General features: G+C 40.0%; 2 protein-coding genes across 6 annotated transcripts in view; both read left to right on the top strand.

The window, feature by feature from the left end:
- The first annotated feature begins 14,592 nt into the window (after nt 1-14,592).
- Nucleotides 14,593-15,800, top strand: part of IL36RN (interleukin 36 receptor antagonist) — an 8,050-nt gene continuing 6,842 nt past the window's right edge. Inside the window, exons 1-2 of the mRNA XM_027845716.1 lie at nt 14,593-14,645; nt 14,929-14,991. Of these exons, the coding sequence (XP_027701517.1) occupies nt 14,963-14,991 (29 nt within the window). The 5' untranslated portion in view covers nt 14,593-14,645; nt 14,929-14,962. The remainder of the gene's footprint in view (nt 14,646-14,928; nt 14,992-15,800) is intronic.
- The window catches only part of IL1F10 (interleukin 1 family member 10), a 27,419-nt gene continuing 26,547 nt past the window's right edge, over nt 14,929-15,800 (top strand). For all 5 annotated transcript variants that reach the window (XM_027845720.1, XM_027845719.1, XM_027845722.1 and 2 more), the window contains exon 1: nt 14,929-14,991. The gene's annotated coding sequence lies outside the window, so the exon portion shown is untranslated. The remainder of the gene's footprint in view (nt 14,992-15,800) is intronic.

Here is a 15,800-nt window from a genome sequence, read left to right as displayed (position 1 = left end):
TGTTTGTACTCCTTGGATTCAAGTGCTGGTTACTCTCACAGAACCTGGGAGTTTGGGCCATGGTGACCTTGGAGCCAAGATCACAGGCAGGGTGGTGCAGCTAGCCAGCCTGGCATAGAAACCTGAGAAGCTGCGGTATTTAGGACTCAAGCCCAAGAGGGGTTTTAGGTGGATAACTGGGACTATGCTCTTCTGGGAACCAAGCCAAACTATGACCCTAATCCCTTTCCCCTTCCAGAGTCACTGAGACAGTGCAAGGGGGAATCAGGGTTGTAGTATGTGTATTTGTGATTATACCTTTGGAAATAAATATTCCTTTGTAAGAGCAAATCCAATTGTTAGTGGCTAACTGGAACTGGGGCGCCACCCCTACACTTGAGGAAAAACCATCTAGGAGTGGGGGAGCTGGAGCCATTAGAAGAGAGCCCAGACATCCCCCAAATCTCCTTAAGTGTACCAGAGAGCCCTGGGAAAGGAGTGAAACATGACATACTCCGGTCTTCAGGCAGAAGGGGCCAGGGTGGTCTGTGTAACATGAAGTATATAATAAATTCAATATGTACCTTTCAAAACTGCCCTGTTTATTTGTGATTCCTTCTGCCTTTCTCTTCTCTTTTTTTTTGGAGGGAACCTTATCCTTAGTCTCTTTCTTCCTCCCCTGCCCATTAGGATAAAAAAGAGAAAAACAAAGTCCTTACAACACATACGCAGAGTCAAGCAAAACAAATCCCTACGTTGGCAGAATCCAGAATAAAAGTCTCGTTCTGTGCCCTGAATCCATCGCCTCTCTGTCAGGAGGGGGGTGGCTGGCTTTTTCATTGGTCTTCTGGAATTTGGGGTCACTTGTTGTCTTGATTAGAATTCTTAAGTCTTCCAAAGTTGTTTGTCTTTACAATTAAATGAAACATCTTCAGGATATAGGTAAAGATGGAAGGGGAAAAGAAATGGGGTCTTGTATTTTAGATATTAATTTAGGATATACTAGAAACTGTATAGAAAGTCCTCTGCAGGGAGGGCCCTGATGGAGAGGAAGCTGAAAAAAGGACCTTATATTTAGATATTTCTCTTGGTTTCTGTTTGTTTCTTTGTTTGTACAAGGATGTAATATCAGCAGAACCTCAGCTAGGATTTTATTTCATTTCAATAAGTATTTAAGTACTTAGTATGGGCCAATCCAATCCAATTTAATATTTATTAAATCTTAGTACAGTTTTAAGTTATTAAGGTTTGTATAGATTACGTATAAATTTATACCTAATACATGCAAAATGAATACAGGATTGTTTGGGGAAAGAGTGGCCAGGGATGCCCAAGGAAGGGCAAAGGGCTGAGATGAGAGCAGTTCTTTGTCACCTTTAATGGTACATGCAGTCGTCTACCTTTCTTTCTATCCCCCTTCCAACTCCCAGCTACATTGCTTATGCTGAGGGCATGGATTTGGCTTGTTCTGGCACTTGGGGATGCTATCATTCCAAGGATTTTAAGTTGTAATTTAGAAATGGTGCACTCAAAAAAAGGAAAGAAATGGTGCATTCAAGTACAAAATACCCAGCTCAGCCCAGCCCCACTGTCTCCTTGTGCCTCACACCATGCTAAGGGGTGGAGTCAGAGAACCAGAGTTTCAAATCCCAGATGTAATGCTTCCTGTGTGACTTGGGCAAGCCATTATAATCTCTCTGGGACTCAGTTTCCTCATCTGAAAAATGAAAAAGCTGGAACAGAGGGTCTCTGAGACCTCTTCTAGTTCCAAATCCATGATTCTCTGATTTCACAACTGGGCTCCCAGAACTGTCCATCAAGTATACTTGCAACTTAGGAAAATTTAATGGAAGGTGAGGGGAGCAGTGTGGGGGAGAGAAAGTAAGAAAGGAGAGGCCAACCCTACCATGGATGTAGTTGTGCTGGGAGAGAAGGTAGCCCAACTGCCTGGGACCAGATCTTATCTCTGTGGGAGAAGAGGTGGCAGAGGCAGGCCCAGGAGATGGGCACCACAGTGACAGGACCCTAAGGATGGCAGCCTGGAAACAATTAGACTGAAACAAAGGGAGAGGAAAGGAAGGGACCAAGTATTTCAAATATAAATACTACGTGCTGAGCACTATGCTAAGCGCTTTACAAACATCATCATATTTAATCCTCTTAACAACCATGGGAAGTAGGTGCTATTATATCCCATTTTACAGTGGAGGAAACTGAGCCAGACATAAATGAAGTGACTTGCCCAGGGTCACACAGCTAGCAAGTGTCTGAAGCTAGATTTGAACTCAGGTCTTCCAACTTCAGGCCCAGCTCTCTACGCATTGCAGGGCTTAGCCCTAGCTACCACAGGAAAACTTGTTTCTATACAGGAAGAAAAAAGGGCCCATTGAGGGCTCTGAGACATAGTATTGGGTCAGTATTGTCCATGATAAAGAAGTGGGTTACCCCTGGCTTACTGGGATCCCAAAATTCTGGACCAGATCTCCTAGTGATGGTTCTTCTACCAGTGGAGGATCAGGGATAGAGTTACATTTCCTTGGCCTCTTCTTCCTCCTCCACAGAGAAATACATCTCTGAGAAGACCCAAATTACCCAATCTCTTTGAAAGTCACACCCCACTCATCCCTGCTACATGTGAAGTATGACTGCAGAACCCCCAGCTCGGCTCTGGGGTTGATCATCCTGGTTTCTGTGAATAAGGCAAACAAGAGAAACTTGTTTGTTGCTGGCGTGAGAAGGAGGCACTAAGAGGTCCTGCCCTTGGTGACTCAGTTTCTAGAGGCACCAATTCTTTATGGAGCCTGGCATTTCCATCATGGCAGCTGAGGATTTCTGTAATGCCCCACACCATCCTTTTCCCTTCCCCCAGACTATATCATAGAATGAGGCGCCTGACTGAGCTGTCATTTCCTTGTTGCTTTTTTTCCCCTCGTGTGAATATGGATTAAAGCTTACAGATGCGTTCATCTCTAGCCCAGGGAGAGAGGCTTGCTTTCTCTCCCGTTCTCCAGAAGAGTATGATCTTCTGCCTCTATTTCTTTATTTGTCTCTGGGACAGACAACCTGCTTCAGAGCCTAGTCCCTACTGGCCATCCTCAGGGACCAGCTTTCTCAAGAACACACATGGACATAAATCCACATAGGTTCTTGGAGCTGGAAAAGTAGACAGAAGGTGGTCATTGTATTCCAGTTGTGCGTTGGACACCAGCACATGGAGTATAAGAGGGTTTTTTTCCTTTTAAGATTCCTTTCAGATTGAAATCGATGATCCAATGACTTATTTCTGTTATTTGTTTTAAGTTTTCTGTATATATGGATATATATGTGTGTGTGTATGTATACACACATATATAATATTCAAACATTATATATGTGTGTGTGTGTATATATATATGTATATATATATACACACACACAGAGACACACATATATACATATATATGGAATTTAGTTGCTGGAAGAGATGCATATAAAGACAGGAATAAGAACAGGGGCCAAGACTGATGGCCCTATCCATTTCATCTAATCCTTTTATTCTTGCCCCTAATTTTCATGGAATTTCCAGAGCTGGAAGGAATCTCAAGGTACTGGACCAAAACAAGCCCTCCCCACTTCAAATCCCCATTACAACTCCCAACAAGTGATCATCCTGCTTTTGTTGGAAGGCCTCCAATGAGAGGGAATCCACTAAAAACAATAGCTAACATTTATGTGGCCCATGAAGACTTGCAAAATGCTTTACAGATGTTATCCTCACAACAACCCTAGGATGTAAGTGTTATTATTATTCCTATTATACTGTTGAGGAAACGGAGGCAGACAGAGGTTAAGTGACTTACTCAAGATAACACAGCTAGTAAGTGTCTAAGGTGGGACCTGAACTCAGGTCTTCCAGACTCCAGGTCCTGGGGTCTATCTACTGTGCCACCTAGCTGCCACCCTTGCCTCCCAAGGCAGTCCATTTCAGGACAGCCTGAATTGTTATGAAGTTTTTCCATATGTCAAGTCTCAGTTTACCTCTTTGTAACTTTCACTTGTTCCTACTTCTGTCCTATGGGGTCAATAGAACAAATGGATGCTTCATCCACAGGGAAGCTCTCCAACAGTCAAAGGTAGCTATTGCTCCCCCTTGAGTCTTCTCTCCTCCAAGCTGAACCTTCCCAGTTGCTTCAATTGATCCTTTTACGGCATCAACTCAAGTCCATCCCTTTCCCATCCTGGGGAACTTCCTTTGGACTCTCCTTGGCTTTTCAATGAACTGTGGTGTCTGGATGCAATTTCACCAGAGAATAGTACAGCAGGACTGTTACCCTTTATTCTTGGAAATTATGGCTCTCTTAATCCAAGCCAAGATGATATTTAGAGTTTTTTAGCTATCATATCACATTGTTCATTCATTCACTCACCCATTCATTCATGCATGCATACGTGCACATGCTCATTCAGTAAGCATTTATCAACTACCTACAGTGTGCCTATACTCTGCTAGGCATGGGGAGATAGAAAGATAAAAATCAAATATTTGCTACCTTCAGGGAGCTGTATTCTATACAGGGATTATTTATTCAGTCATTTCAGTCATGTCTGATTCTTTCTGACCCCATTTGATGTTTTCCTGGAAAAGATACTAGAGAGCTTTGCCATTTCCTTCTCCAGCTCATTTTACAGATGAGGAAACTGAAGCAAACAAGGTTAAGTGACCTGCTCAAGGTCACATAGCTAGTAAGTGTCTGAGGCTAAATTTAAGAAGCTACAGGTATACATTGTATACAGATAAGCAAATACAATATATGTATGTATATGTGTATATATACACATGAGTGTGTATGTGTATTATACATGTGTATATATCTATATCTCAAACACAAAGTAATGTATCCAGAGGAGGGTACTAATGAGTGGATGGGGAGTGGGGCAGATCAGAGAAAGCCTTGGAGAAAATGTGGCCTTCAAGCTGAGTCTTGAAAGAAACTAGGGCTTCTTCTAGTTATATTTGAAAAGTTTTCAATTTAATTTTATTTTCAATTCCAAATTATCTCCCTCTCTCCACCCCCTCTCCTACTCACTGAGAACGCAAAAAACACAATATGAAGTCATACAAAACATGTTTTTGCATTAGCAAAAGAAGAATTGCAAATTATAAATAACCACATGGAAACATGCTCCAAAGCATTAATATAGAAAAATGCAAATTAAAACAATTCTCACACCATGCAAATTGGCAAAGATTACAAAAGCACGAAATGGTATTGGAAGGAGAGTGGGAAAACAGGAACCCAAAAGAACTGTTGGTTTGGCTGTAAAATAGTCTATTTGTTCGGGATATCAATTTCTAATTGTGCAAGAAAAGGGACTAAAATGTCCATACCCTTTGCTTGACCAAGTAGGCATACACACCAAGAAAGTCAAAGATAGTAACAAAGGTCCAGTATAGACTATTTTATTCATAAGAGCTCTCTTTGTGGCATCAAAGAACTGGAAAAGAAATGAGTGCCCATCTATTAGGGATGGATGGAAAAACTAAGGTACGTGAATGTAAGAAATACTGTGTAGTAAGAAATGACATTTATGAGAAATTCTGAGAAAGATGGGAGGCTACAAAGGGATATAAATAGAGCCAAGAGAATAATATACTCAGTAATTACAACAATTTAAATGGAGAGGTCACTGAAAGGTAAGTTGAACTCTGAGTAATAGGAAAACCAATAGAGGACTCAAAGAACAGATAATAGAACATCATATTCCCTGTGAAGGCAGAGACAGGCAACTACTAGGATAGAAGATTGTATGCATTGTCCAATGTGGGATGTGGCCACTGTATTACATGTTTTTGCCCAATTATATTTCTTTCTTACAATGGAGACTTCAGTCTACAGGGGGCAGTTAAATAATTGTGATATTAAGACAAAAGGAAAGCATCCACTATATATTATATGTGTATGTTTATATGTGTATATATGTATATGCGTATGTATAGATACACCTGCTGTTTTGCATATACTCATTGATAAAGAGAAAGGCATTGTTTACAGCAAAATATTTGTAGAAACATTTGTGTGTGTGTGTGTGTGTGTGTGTGTGTGTGTGTTTTGGCAAAGAACTAGAAACAAGGCAGATATTCATTAATTGGGGAATTGCTAAATATCATTGGTATTTGAAAAGGATCAAAATAATATCATGATGTTAGGGTCAATATACAGTGTGTTTGACTGTGGGTGATCAGAACCAATATGAGCTCAGAAGGTTCTACCCCAGTCAGACAGAAATAGTCCATACAAACATTTGGAGTGGAAATGTCTCTACATTTGCACATTTCACATTTCTTTTAAGCTACTGTAATTCTGCTTTGCTCATAGAGCACACCTTCTTTGATGCAGGCATGCCATTCTGGGCAGTCCTGTGCCAGTGTCTCCCATATCTCTCACAATCAATTCCAAAGTTCTTCAGAGACCTTGAGAAGTGTCCTTGTATTACTTCTGCTGTGTGGGTGCTTGTTTTGTGTGTGTTCTCTGTAAAATGGTCTTTTAGGCAAACATACATTTGGTATTTGAACGATGTGACCAGCCCATTGGAGTTATGCTCTCTGCAGTAGATTTTGAATGCTTGGAAGTTCTGCTTGAGAAAGGACCTCAGTATCCAGTATTTTTTCTTGCCAGGTGAACTTCAGAATCTTCCTACAACAATTCAAATGGAAGCGACTCAGTTTCCTGGCATGGCACTGGTATACTGTCCAGGTTTCACAGGCATACACCAACGAGGTCAGTGAAATGGTTCTGTAGACCTTCAGTTTGGTCAACAGTCTAATACCTCTTCTCTCCCACACTTTCCTTTGGAGCCTCCCAAGCATTGAGCTTAGCTCTGGCAACGTGTACATTAACCTCCTCATCAATGTGTACATCCCTAGAAATTGCCAAGGTAAGTGAACTTATCCATAGCATTCAAAATTTCTCCTAAACATGTTGACATATTGGATGTATTGGAAAGTATTGGAATATTCCTATGCTGTAATAAATGGTAAATAATAGGAATTCAGAGAGATAAGAGAATGCTTACATGAACTGATACAAAATGAAGCAAGCAGAGCCAACAACAACAACCCCAAACCAATATACATAAAACCAATGACAATGTAAATGGAAAGAACAACTGCTACAAAATGATCAGAAAATGAATGTTGCAAAATTACAAAGAATAAGCTTGACCCCAAAGAAGAGATGTGAGAAGATGCCTCCCCCAACTCACTCTTTCGCAGAGATGGGTGGGAACCATGAGTGAAACATAGCATTGGTTGTTAGATTTCTTTCAATGTATTTTAATTCAATGTATTATTTTCAATGTATTCAATGTATTTTCAATGCAATGTTAGATATTTTTCTTCTTCCTTTTGGAATTTTTTCTTTAAAAAATTATGTTTATATGGGATGACTCTCTGGGAGAAGGGAGGACCACAGATACAGAGTGAAAATAGATACAGAATCAAAACAAAACAAAAACAAAATCAATAAAATTTAGTTTAAAAAACCAACATGATAGTAAGAACCCTTCTGACTTTGTGCTACATGTGGAAAGGCTACTTCAGTGACTGTCATCAATGGAGTGGTGGATAAGGAGTAGATGGTTAGTATCAGGGTGGCACAAATAGCTTATTGTTTTTTGGTTGTGCACCAAAAGTTTTCATGTTGGTTAGGAAGAAATGGCTAACTTACAGAACCCCAGCAGGTGGTAGCAGAGAGCTGATCTGAAGTGCCTAAGACCAGCAGTTGGAGCAGACAACAGTTGTACTAGCAGCGCTACAAGACCCAGGGAGATACAGAGCAGGTAGTATAGATGCCTACTCAGCAGGAATGATGTGACTCCCTACAGAGAGGAGCATAATGTTATACTTAGGGGACAATGACGCAACCACAGCTGGGGTTCCTAACCTTTTGGGGGACTCCTTTAGCAGTCTGGTGAAACCTGCGGACCCCTCCTCAAAACAATGTTTTAAATACACCAAATACACAGAATTACAAAGGAAATCAAATATAATGAAATAACTATTAAACTATCTTTAAAAATTCACAGAACCCAGATTAAGAACCCCTTCTCTACAGCATCAGAAATGTGAGTTGCCCCAGTTATTTCTGCAATCTGGCCACATACCTATGGGCCTTCCATGTATGTTCCTTGGTCACATTTGTTCCCTTCCCCACTAATGGCCAGTTGTAGAGTGTACCTCCTGTATATGGGGGGATCTCCATCCATCACTTAATTTGCCTTGATTGATTAAATGTCTTTTGGTATGAAGTCATGTGTCCTTTGGGTGGAAGGAGCTCCCTAGCTATGAATTTTGGTGAATGCTTATCAATAGAGTGCTTCAAGCCTGGAATAGACTTCTAAGGTCCCATGTGTGAAGGAGACCCTAAATTCTATGTATAAAACTGGGTTGTTTTTACTTAAAACTATCTCTAATTTTACACTCATATATATACATATATATATATATATATAATACACTCATATATGGTCAATTATGCATGACTGATTTTTAAGCCCATTTGGGGTTTTCTTGGCAAAGATAGTGGAGTGGTTTGCCATTTCCTTTTCCAAGCTATAATATTAGATCAGCATAATTAGAGAAGCAAAAGGAAATGCTCCGGACTTTGTGGCAAAAGAAGAGATCTATTCCCATCACTACCACTTATTAGTTGTGTAATCTTGGGCAACTCCCTTAACTTTGCTGAAACTGTTTCCTCACTTGTGAAATGGGGATAATATTATCTTAGATTACCTACTAGTTGTTAGAATAAGGTAAAATGGCTGTATATAAAGGGCTTTGAAAATAGGGTTAGCCTTTGTAAAATGCAGGATGATTCAGTAATCATCTAGAAAGGTATAGCAAAGCAATTAGCATTCCTTGGAATTTTCATTGGGAGACAGAAGAGAAAAATACTCCAAGTATTTCTTTCCTCATCAAATGTTCTGAAAATACTTCTCTTCTCCCTCTGTTCCTGACTCTACAGAATTTTCTACTTTTCTTCCTTGGTTACCTGTGTTTTCATCAGCCTTCACCAGCCTTCTGTCCCTGGAGGTGCCTCTGCTTCTGTGATTCTCTCCTCCAGTGGATGAGTTCTTGCTGGAACCTCCATTTAAAGGAGTTTGCAGGCCAACCATGCTTACTCCTGTCTTGGGTTGGCTCCTATCTCTCCAGAATTTTCTACCTCTGCATGTACCTTCCCCCATCTCCATTCTTTGATTCCTAACTCTTGTTTTTCAGTTTCTTTCTATATGTTCTCCCCACCCCCCATTTGAAGGTAAGATTTTTAAGGGTAGAAAGTATCTTTCTTTTTACTTGCATTTATATTCATAGTGCTCAGCACAGTACCTGGCACATTGTAAGAGCTTAATAAATGTCTTTGCTATCCTTCAGCCAGGTCTTAATTATTAATATTTCATTGGATCCAATTGACACAAAAATCAATACATCACCTCATGATGTCATTTGTCCTCTTTGAAAACAAAGGACCAACAACAATAACAATTAGTGAGAATAGAATCCTCTGAAGTGATCATAAGTATTAGAATTCACAGTATTCAAAGTTATAATTATGTAAAATATGATAACTGATTCTAACCTAATGGAAATAGCCATGTACATTTCAATAATTCAATCGCTTCAGGGGATTTTTCATTTGCACTAGTTATTATCTCTCTCTCTGCCTGTCTATCCATCCACCTATCCATTCATCCACCCATCCACCTATCTATCTATCTATCTATCTATCTATCTATCTATCTATCTCTCTATCTATCCATTTGGCTTGATCTCGCTTTCACCTCTTCCCAATTTCATGTCAGTTTATACTTATCTGTATACCTTTTACATACAGCTGAAATGTACCCCAGTAAATTCTAAGCTCTTTGAGGCACATACTGCTTCCCTATTTAATCTTTGCAAAAATTTATTGACTAACAGTGGTTCACCTAGCTTATTTCCTAAGCATTGTTGTAGTTTCTAATGTCACTTCCCAAGTCTCATTATGAGTCAGGACTGAGACTGACAGGTGAGTGTAGGGAACAAGGAAGGCCCAAGCTAAGGCACTCAATACTGGCGGCTGGTCTATTATAATCTCACCTAGCAATGAACCTGGAAAGATGAATCTAGTAAGAGGAAATCTAAATTGGGAAGAGGTATAGAAATATATGTGTGGCTTGAGACTAAGCAGGAAGCTAGACAGCAGTTAGTAGCTCCAAGTCTCAATAAGGAAATCAATTATTCACTCAAACAATAAGTGTTTTTCCAACAGCTCTTATGTGTCAGGAACTGTGTTTGGCAACAGTGGTATAAAAACACAAATGAAAATGCTCTTGCCTTCAAGGAGCTTACATTATACTGGGGGAAATGGCACATACATCTATAGGTATAACCCCTCAAACTGGTGAGATGGTTCCTCAGAACTGTAGCTACTCTTCCCCTCCCCCTCAGGTATAAGGTACTCTGTGAGTCCTCACTCCTAAAACTACAGCTTGGTGTGCTTATGTGTTAATAGTCATCCAAGAAGACACAATTAGCTCAAAACAAAGAATTTACTGAGATAGCATCAGAAAACAGTAATAACAAAATATTCCCTTCATAAAAGGGGAGCACACTCTCCCACGATTAGCACAGTGTCAGTGAAGGAGTGGAGTGTTCACTGAGTACATCAATAGGTGTGACCCTGGCATTGTAGGTCGCTGTTATCCTTTCCCTTGTTTTGACATCCTCGTGATTTTCTCCTTGGGTGAAGTGTCTCTGGGCAGCTTGCTCAGCTGATCTCTCTGGATCTACTCCTCTTCAGAGGTCAAATTCTAAGAACAATAATAACGAATGTTTACACGGGGCTTACTATGTGCCAGGCACTGTGCTAAGCTCTTTACAATTATTATCTCATTTGGTCCTCACACCAACCCCGGGAGGCAGGGGCTATTATTATCTCCATTTTACAAATGATGACCGTTCCCTAGATCTCTTTTCTATTCCCAGTGTCATATTTTTTAGAACCATTTCCTGCCTCACTGGACTCCTTAAAGAGTTTGTTTCAGTTTTTAAAGGGCCACCAAGAGCAGGACCGATCTTCATTCTCTACTTCCATCAATTTTGATGAGAGAAATTTTTTCGCATCTTGTAAAGGATTAAGGTTGTCTACATCTATTTAAAACTTTAAAGACTTATCTGTTGTCTAGAAAGAAGAATGGGGGCAGACTCTAAAGGGCTGGTGGTTTAATACCTTTTTCTCTATTATCAGACTCATATCTTCTATGACAGCAACTGGACTGGGAGGAAATTAATTGATCAATGTTTCTCTGATCTCCTACCACCACTACCACAACATAACAACAAAATAAAAACCAGGGAGGTCATGTGGGGTTAGGACCTTGTCCTGGAGAATGGTGGAAGTCATAGATTAATTTAGACTGAAAAGTTGGAATTAGTCTGCTTTGTGGACCAATTAAACCATGACTGGGACAGAGGCATTGGTTTTAGCCTCTGTTGCTTTAGGGAACTTGATAGCATTCTGAGACTTTTGTATGTTTATAACTTTTACTCACAAAGCTTTATTTTTGTTTGGTCTCAAAGATTTATAGCCTTATTTTAATGATTCTCCAACTTTTTGGCCCATGTCTCAATATTCTTTGCCATGAGGAACTGTGGGACACTGAATGCTTAAGCTGGCAACACTACAGGAGAGTAGAGACTCATGCATGCACAGTTTCTATTTGATATGATATGATATGAGGAGCCTATTCTATTGAGTTCTTTGAGAGATTGAAGGCCTGATGTGTCTGATATGTAATAAGCAAGTTAATTTACTTTTCAAATACTAAACTTATGATACTCAGTATGCTGGGTCAGTAAAATATATATTAAGTCATAATTATAATGTTTAAAATTTTCAATGCCATAATTTCCAAAACTTTATGGCACACTTAGAATGCTCAGTGGTTTGAGAACCACTGATTTATTACCTTTATGGCATGGAGTCATAGATTTCCCTCTTTCCCTCCACTAAAATTATCTTCTGATGATTGACAATGATGGGCAGTTAAAAAGTTTTTACATACACACACAAATCATCCAATGTATCTAAAAATCAGAAGGAAAGCAGGTAATGGGGAGGGGGGAATCTTTACAGCAAGTTTCTTTGATAAAGGTCTCATTTCTAAGTTATATTTCCAAGACATTTGCAGATAGGGAGTATAGTGAATAAAGTACTGGGCCTAGAGTCAGGAAAACCAAGTTTAAATCTGGCCTCAGACATGTACTAGGTGCGTAATCCTTGACAAATCATTTAACCTCTGTCTATCTCCATTTTCTCACATGTAAAATGGGAAGAAAAAAGGAAATAATATTTGTAAAATATTTTGCAAACTTAAAACACCATGTAAATGCTAGTTATTATTATATGAGGAACTAATTCAAATTTGTAAAAATAAGAGCAATTCCTCAAGATGGTCAAAGGTTATGAATGGGCAATTTGCAAAGGAAAAAATTCAAACTATCAATATTCATATGCAAAAATACTCCAAGTTATTAACAATTAGGGACATTTAAATTGAAAAAAACTCTCTGCTTCTGTATTGTTCCCATCAGACTGGAAAGATGACAAAAAAGGGAAATGACAAATGTTGGTGGGTCTGCAGAAAAACAGGCACAGTTCATGCACTGTTAATGGAACTGTGATTCTGGAAAGCAATTTACAACTATGCTCAGAAGTTACTAAATTGGACATAACCTTTGACATAGCAATACCACTACTAGGCCTGTATCACAAATAGATCAAAGAAAGATGGAAAGGACCCAAAGGTACAAAAATATTTCTACTAGTTCTTTGGTGGGGGGGGGTGCAAAGAACTAGAAACTAAGTGGATACCCATCAATTGGGGAATGGTTGAACAAATCATGGTTTATGAAGGTTATAGAATACTCATGCTGAAAGAAATGATAAAAAGAGGGGCAGCTTGGTGGTGCAGTGGACAGCATACCAGCCCTGAAGTCAGGAGGATCTAAAATCAAATCCAACCTCAGACATTTACTAGCTATGTGACCCTGGGCAACTCACATATCCCCAATTGTCTCAAAAAAAAAAAGATATGATGAAAGGGATGGTTTTAGAGGAACATGGGAAGAGTTATGTGAATTGATGCAGAGTGTAATGGACAGAACCAGGAGAACAGTTCATATGATAACAACAACATTGTAAAGACAAACAATTTTAAATGATGTAAGAATTCTGATCAGTGTCATTAACCAACCATGATTCCAAGGAGCAATGATGAAGCATACAAAGAAGTGATGAACTCAAAGGGTGAGCCATGCATTTTTTTGGATATGACCAGTGCAGGTTATTTATTTTGTTTGACTATGCAAATTCGTTACAAGGACTTTGTTTTTCTTTTCTTTTTCCAATGATGAGGGGAGGGGAGTGAGAGAAAGAAAAAATTGATTTTTGTTGATTGAAAAAATTAAACTAAAAAAATCAAAATATGCTGTTAATTTTTGTTTCTTGAAGGCTTTACTAGCAGTAGGCTTTGAGTAGGAAGATACCTTGAAAGCTGTTGCATCCAACCCACTGATTTTACATATGAGAAAACTGAAGCAGACAAAGATTAAGTGATTTGCCCAGTGTCACATAGTAAGTGTCTAAAGAAGGACTTGAACCTCAGATCTTCCTTCCTCTAAAACCAGGGCTTTGTCCACTGTTTCCTCTCTACCAAGCTGGCTAGCTTTGAACACAACCCTGAGGCTAGATCGTGTATCTCTTGTCTGAAGAGCAGACTATCTAACTTAAAGGGCTTATCACCAGATTGGCCACAGGTAATTCGCCACTACACACACTCCTTTGGCCATTCCTGTAGTCACAAAAGGGCTGTGATCTACGTTGATGGAGTGAGGATCCACTCCAACAAAACCACTTAAACTATACATTATCAAGGAGGGTGTGGGTTAAAGTGCAGGATAAAATACATTCTAGTGGCCCCAAAAAGCTGAGAGGACAGAGAGAGATCGGGTCCACTTCCTGCCCCTTCCCCAGCTCCCAAAGGCTATAAGGGCACTTGCCTGAGGAGGTTGAGATTCCAAAGCAACTGGGAAGGAAAGCACCCTGGACAGATCCCAAACAGGGGTTGTTTCCTTAAGCTACACTGAGACATTTAGGTTGAAAGAACAAAGGTTATATCTCTGGAGTCTGGTCAAAGGAATGGATCTCCTTGGTCACAGGATCAGAGATCTAGACCTGGAAGTGACCTCCAAGGTTATCTAGTTCAATTTCTTCATTTTATAGCTCAGGAAACTGAGTCCCAAACAAGTGATAAAAAGCAGCACCAAAATTCAAACCCCCACCTTCTGATTCTAGTTCCAAGTTCTTTCTCCCATGCCACTAGCCTCTCTGTCCTAAGATGTTCTCCATAAGCAATGCTTTTCTAATCTACCACTAACACTGACTCATTAGGTATTCTGGAGAAATTGGAAAGTCCTTAAATTACTAGGAATGCTCATGGTGCTGTAGTGACATGTTCCAACCTGGGACTTCCCTTTACATGGAAAGGGTTGGGTCAGTGGTTTTCCTCCTCCCTTTGTTTCTTATATAGCATGAGCTGATCTCTTTGGGAGCTGATAGAGCATTGACTCAGGGCAGAAGGCAGAAAAGGTACTGTCAGGACAGACTCTGGTGTTTCACAGTTCTACTTTCTAATGCCTTGCTGCTTCCAAGGTGGCTTTGGGAACTGTTCCAAGTGGCTCCTCTCCACCTTTCCTTGGGCTGGGAACATGTTTTCCTTTTCCTTCTTACAGGGAGGAAGGGACAAGGTGGGAAAGGGGACTTGGGGTCAGGTTCCTGGTGGGGTCTTATGTTTAACTTCAGGGACCTGCCTCCTCTTCCTTTTCATGACAACTTAGATCCTACCCCTCATTAGGGCTTTTTTTTTTTCTAGAAGGCAGAAGATCCTCCAAACTGAGGAACTCAAGATGGTTCTAAGCAAGGCCTTATGTTTCCGGTGAGTCTTCTCTGAACCAAAGCTGTTCAAATTCTATGTAAAATACTGTATGATCAAGGCAAAGCCTAGTTCTAGAGGGGAGGTCTCCCACTGCCATTGCATCCCTACTACATTGTCATCTTCAGAATTGGTGAGCTCAAATGGGTGAGTTCCCAGTGTTTCTCTATAGACCTTAGTTTCAAACAGTTAGCAAAACTTCTTGGCCTCATGCTACTGCTTCTTAAAATTGATTATCCTGGGGTACCCCTGCCTCATAGGGAATTAGACTTTATAATTGTTTTCATGTTGTTTCTCCAACTTAGAATGTGGATTCTTTGGGAGCCAGGAGTGTGTATTTTTGCTTTCCTTTCCTCAATGCCTGGCTCACATCACATGCTTCTGTGCTTGTTGACTGACTACATGACTGACCCTTTTCTGATACTGGCCACTTTAGGGTACCATAGGATACCTGGATCTAGAGCTGGAAGGGATCTTTGGGATCATTTAGCCCAACCCTCTCATTTTACATTTGAGGAAACTGAGAACCTCCTCACTGTGCTGTGAACTTACATAGCTAATGCTAAAAAGTCTCCTGAGTTCAGAATTCTAAAGCTAGGAGAAACCCTAGAGATCATTAAGCCCAGCTCCCCCTTTTTATAGATGAGGAAATGGAGTCTCAAAAAAACTTACCCAAGATCACAGAGTCAGTAAGTGGGATTTGAATCCAGGTTCTCAGACTCTAAACCTTATGGTTTTTCCACTATACCATTATGCCAGTGTGGGAGGAAGGAAGGAAGGAAGGAAGGAAGGAAGGAAGGAAGGAAGGAAGG

Source organism: Vombatus ursinus, unplaced genomic scaffold (genome assembly GCF_900497805.2).
Source record: "Vombatus ursinus unplaced genomic scaffold, bare-nosed wombat genome assembly UNPS02015016.1, whole genome shotgun sequence".
NCBI lineage: Eukaryota > Metazoa > Chordata > Mammalia > Diprotodontia > Vombatidae > Vombatus > Vombatus ursinus.
The sequence above is the reverse complement of the archived record's forward strand: the minus strand, read 5'-3'. Positions and strand labels throughout refer to the sequence as shown.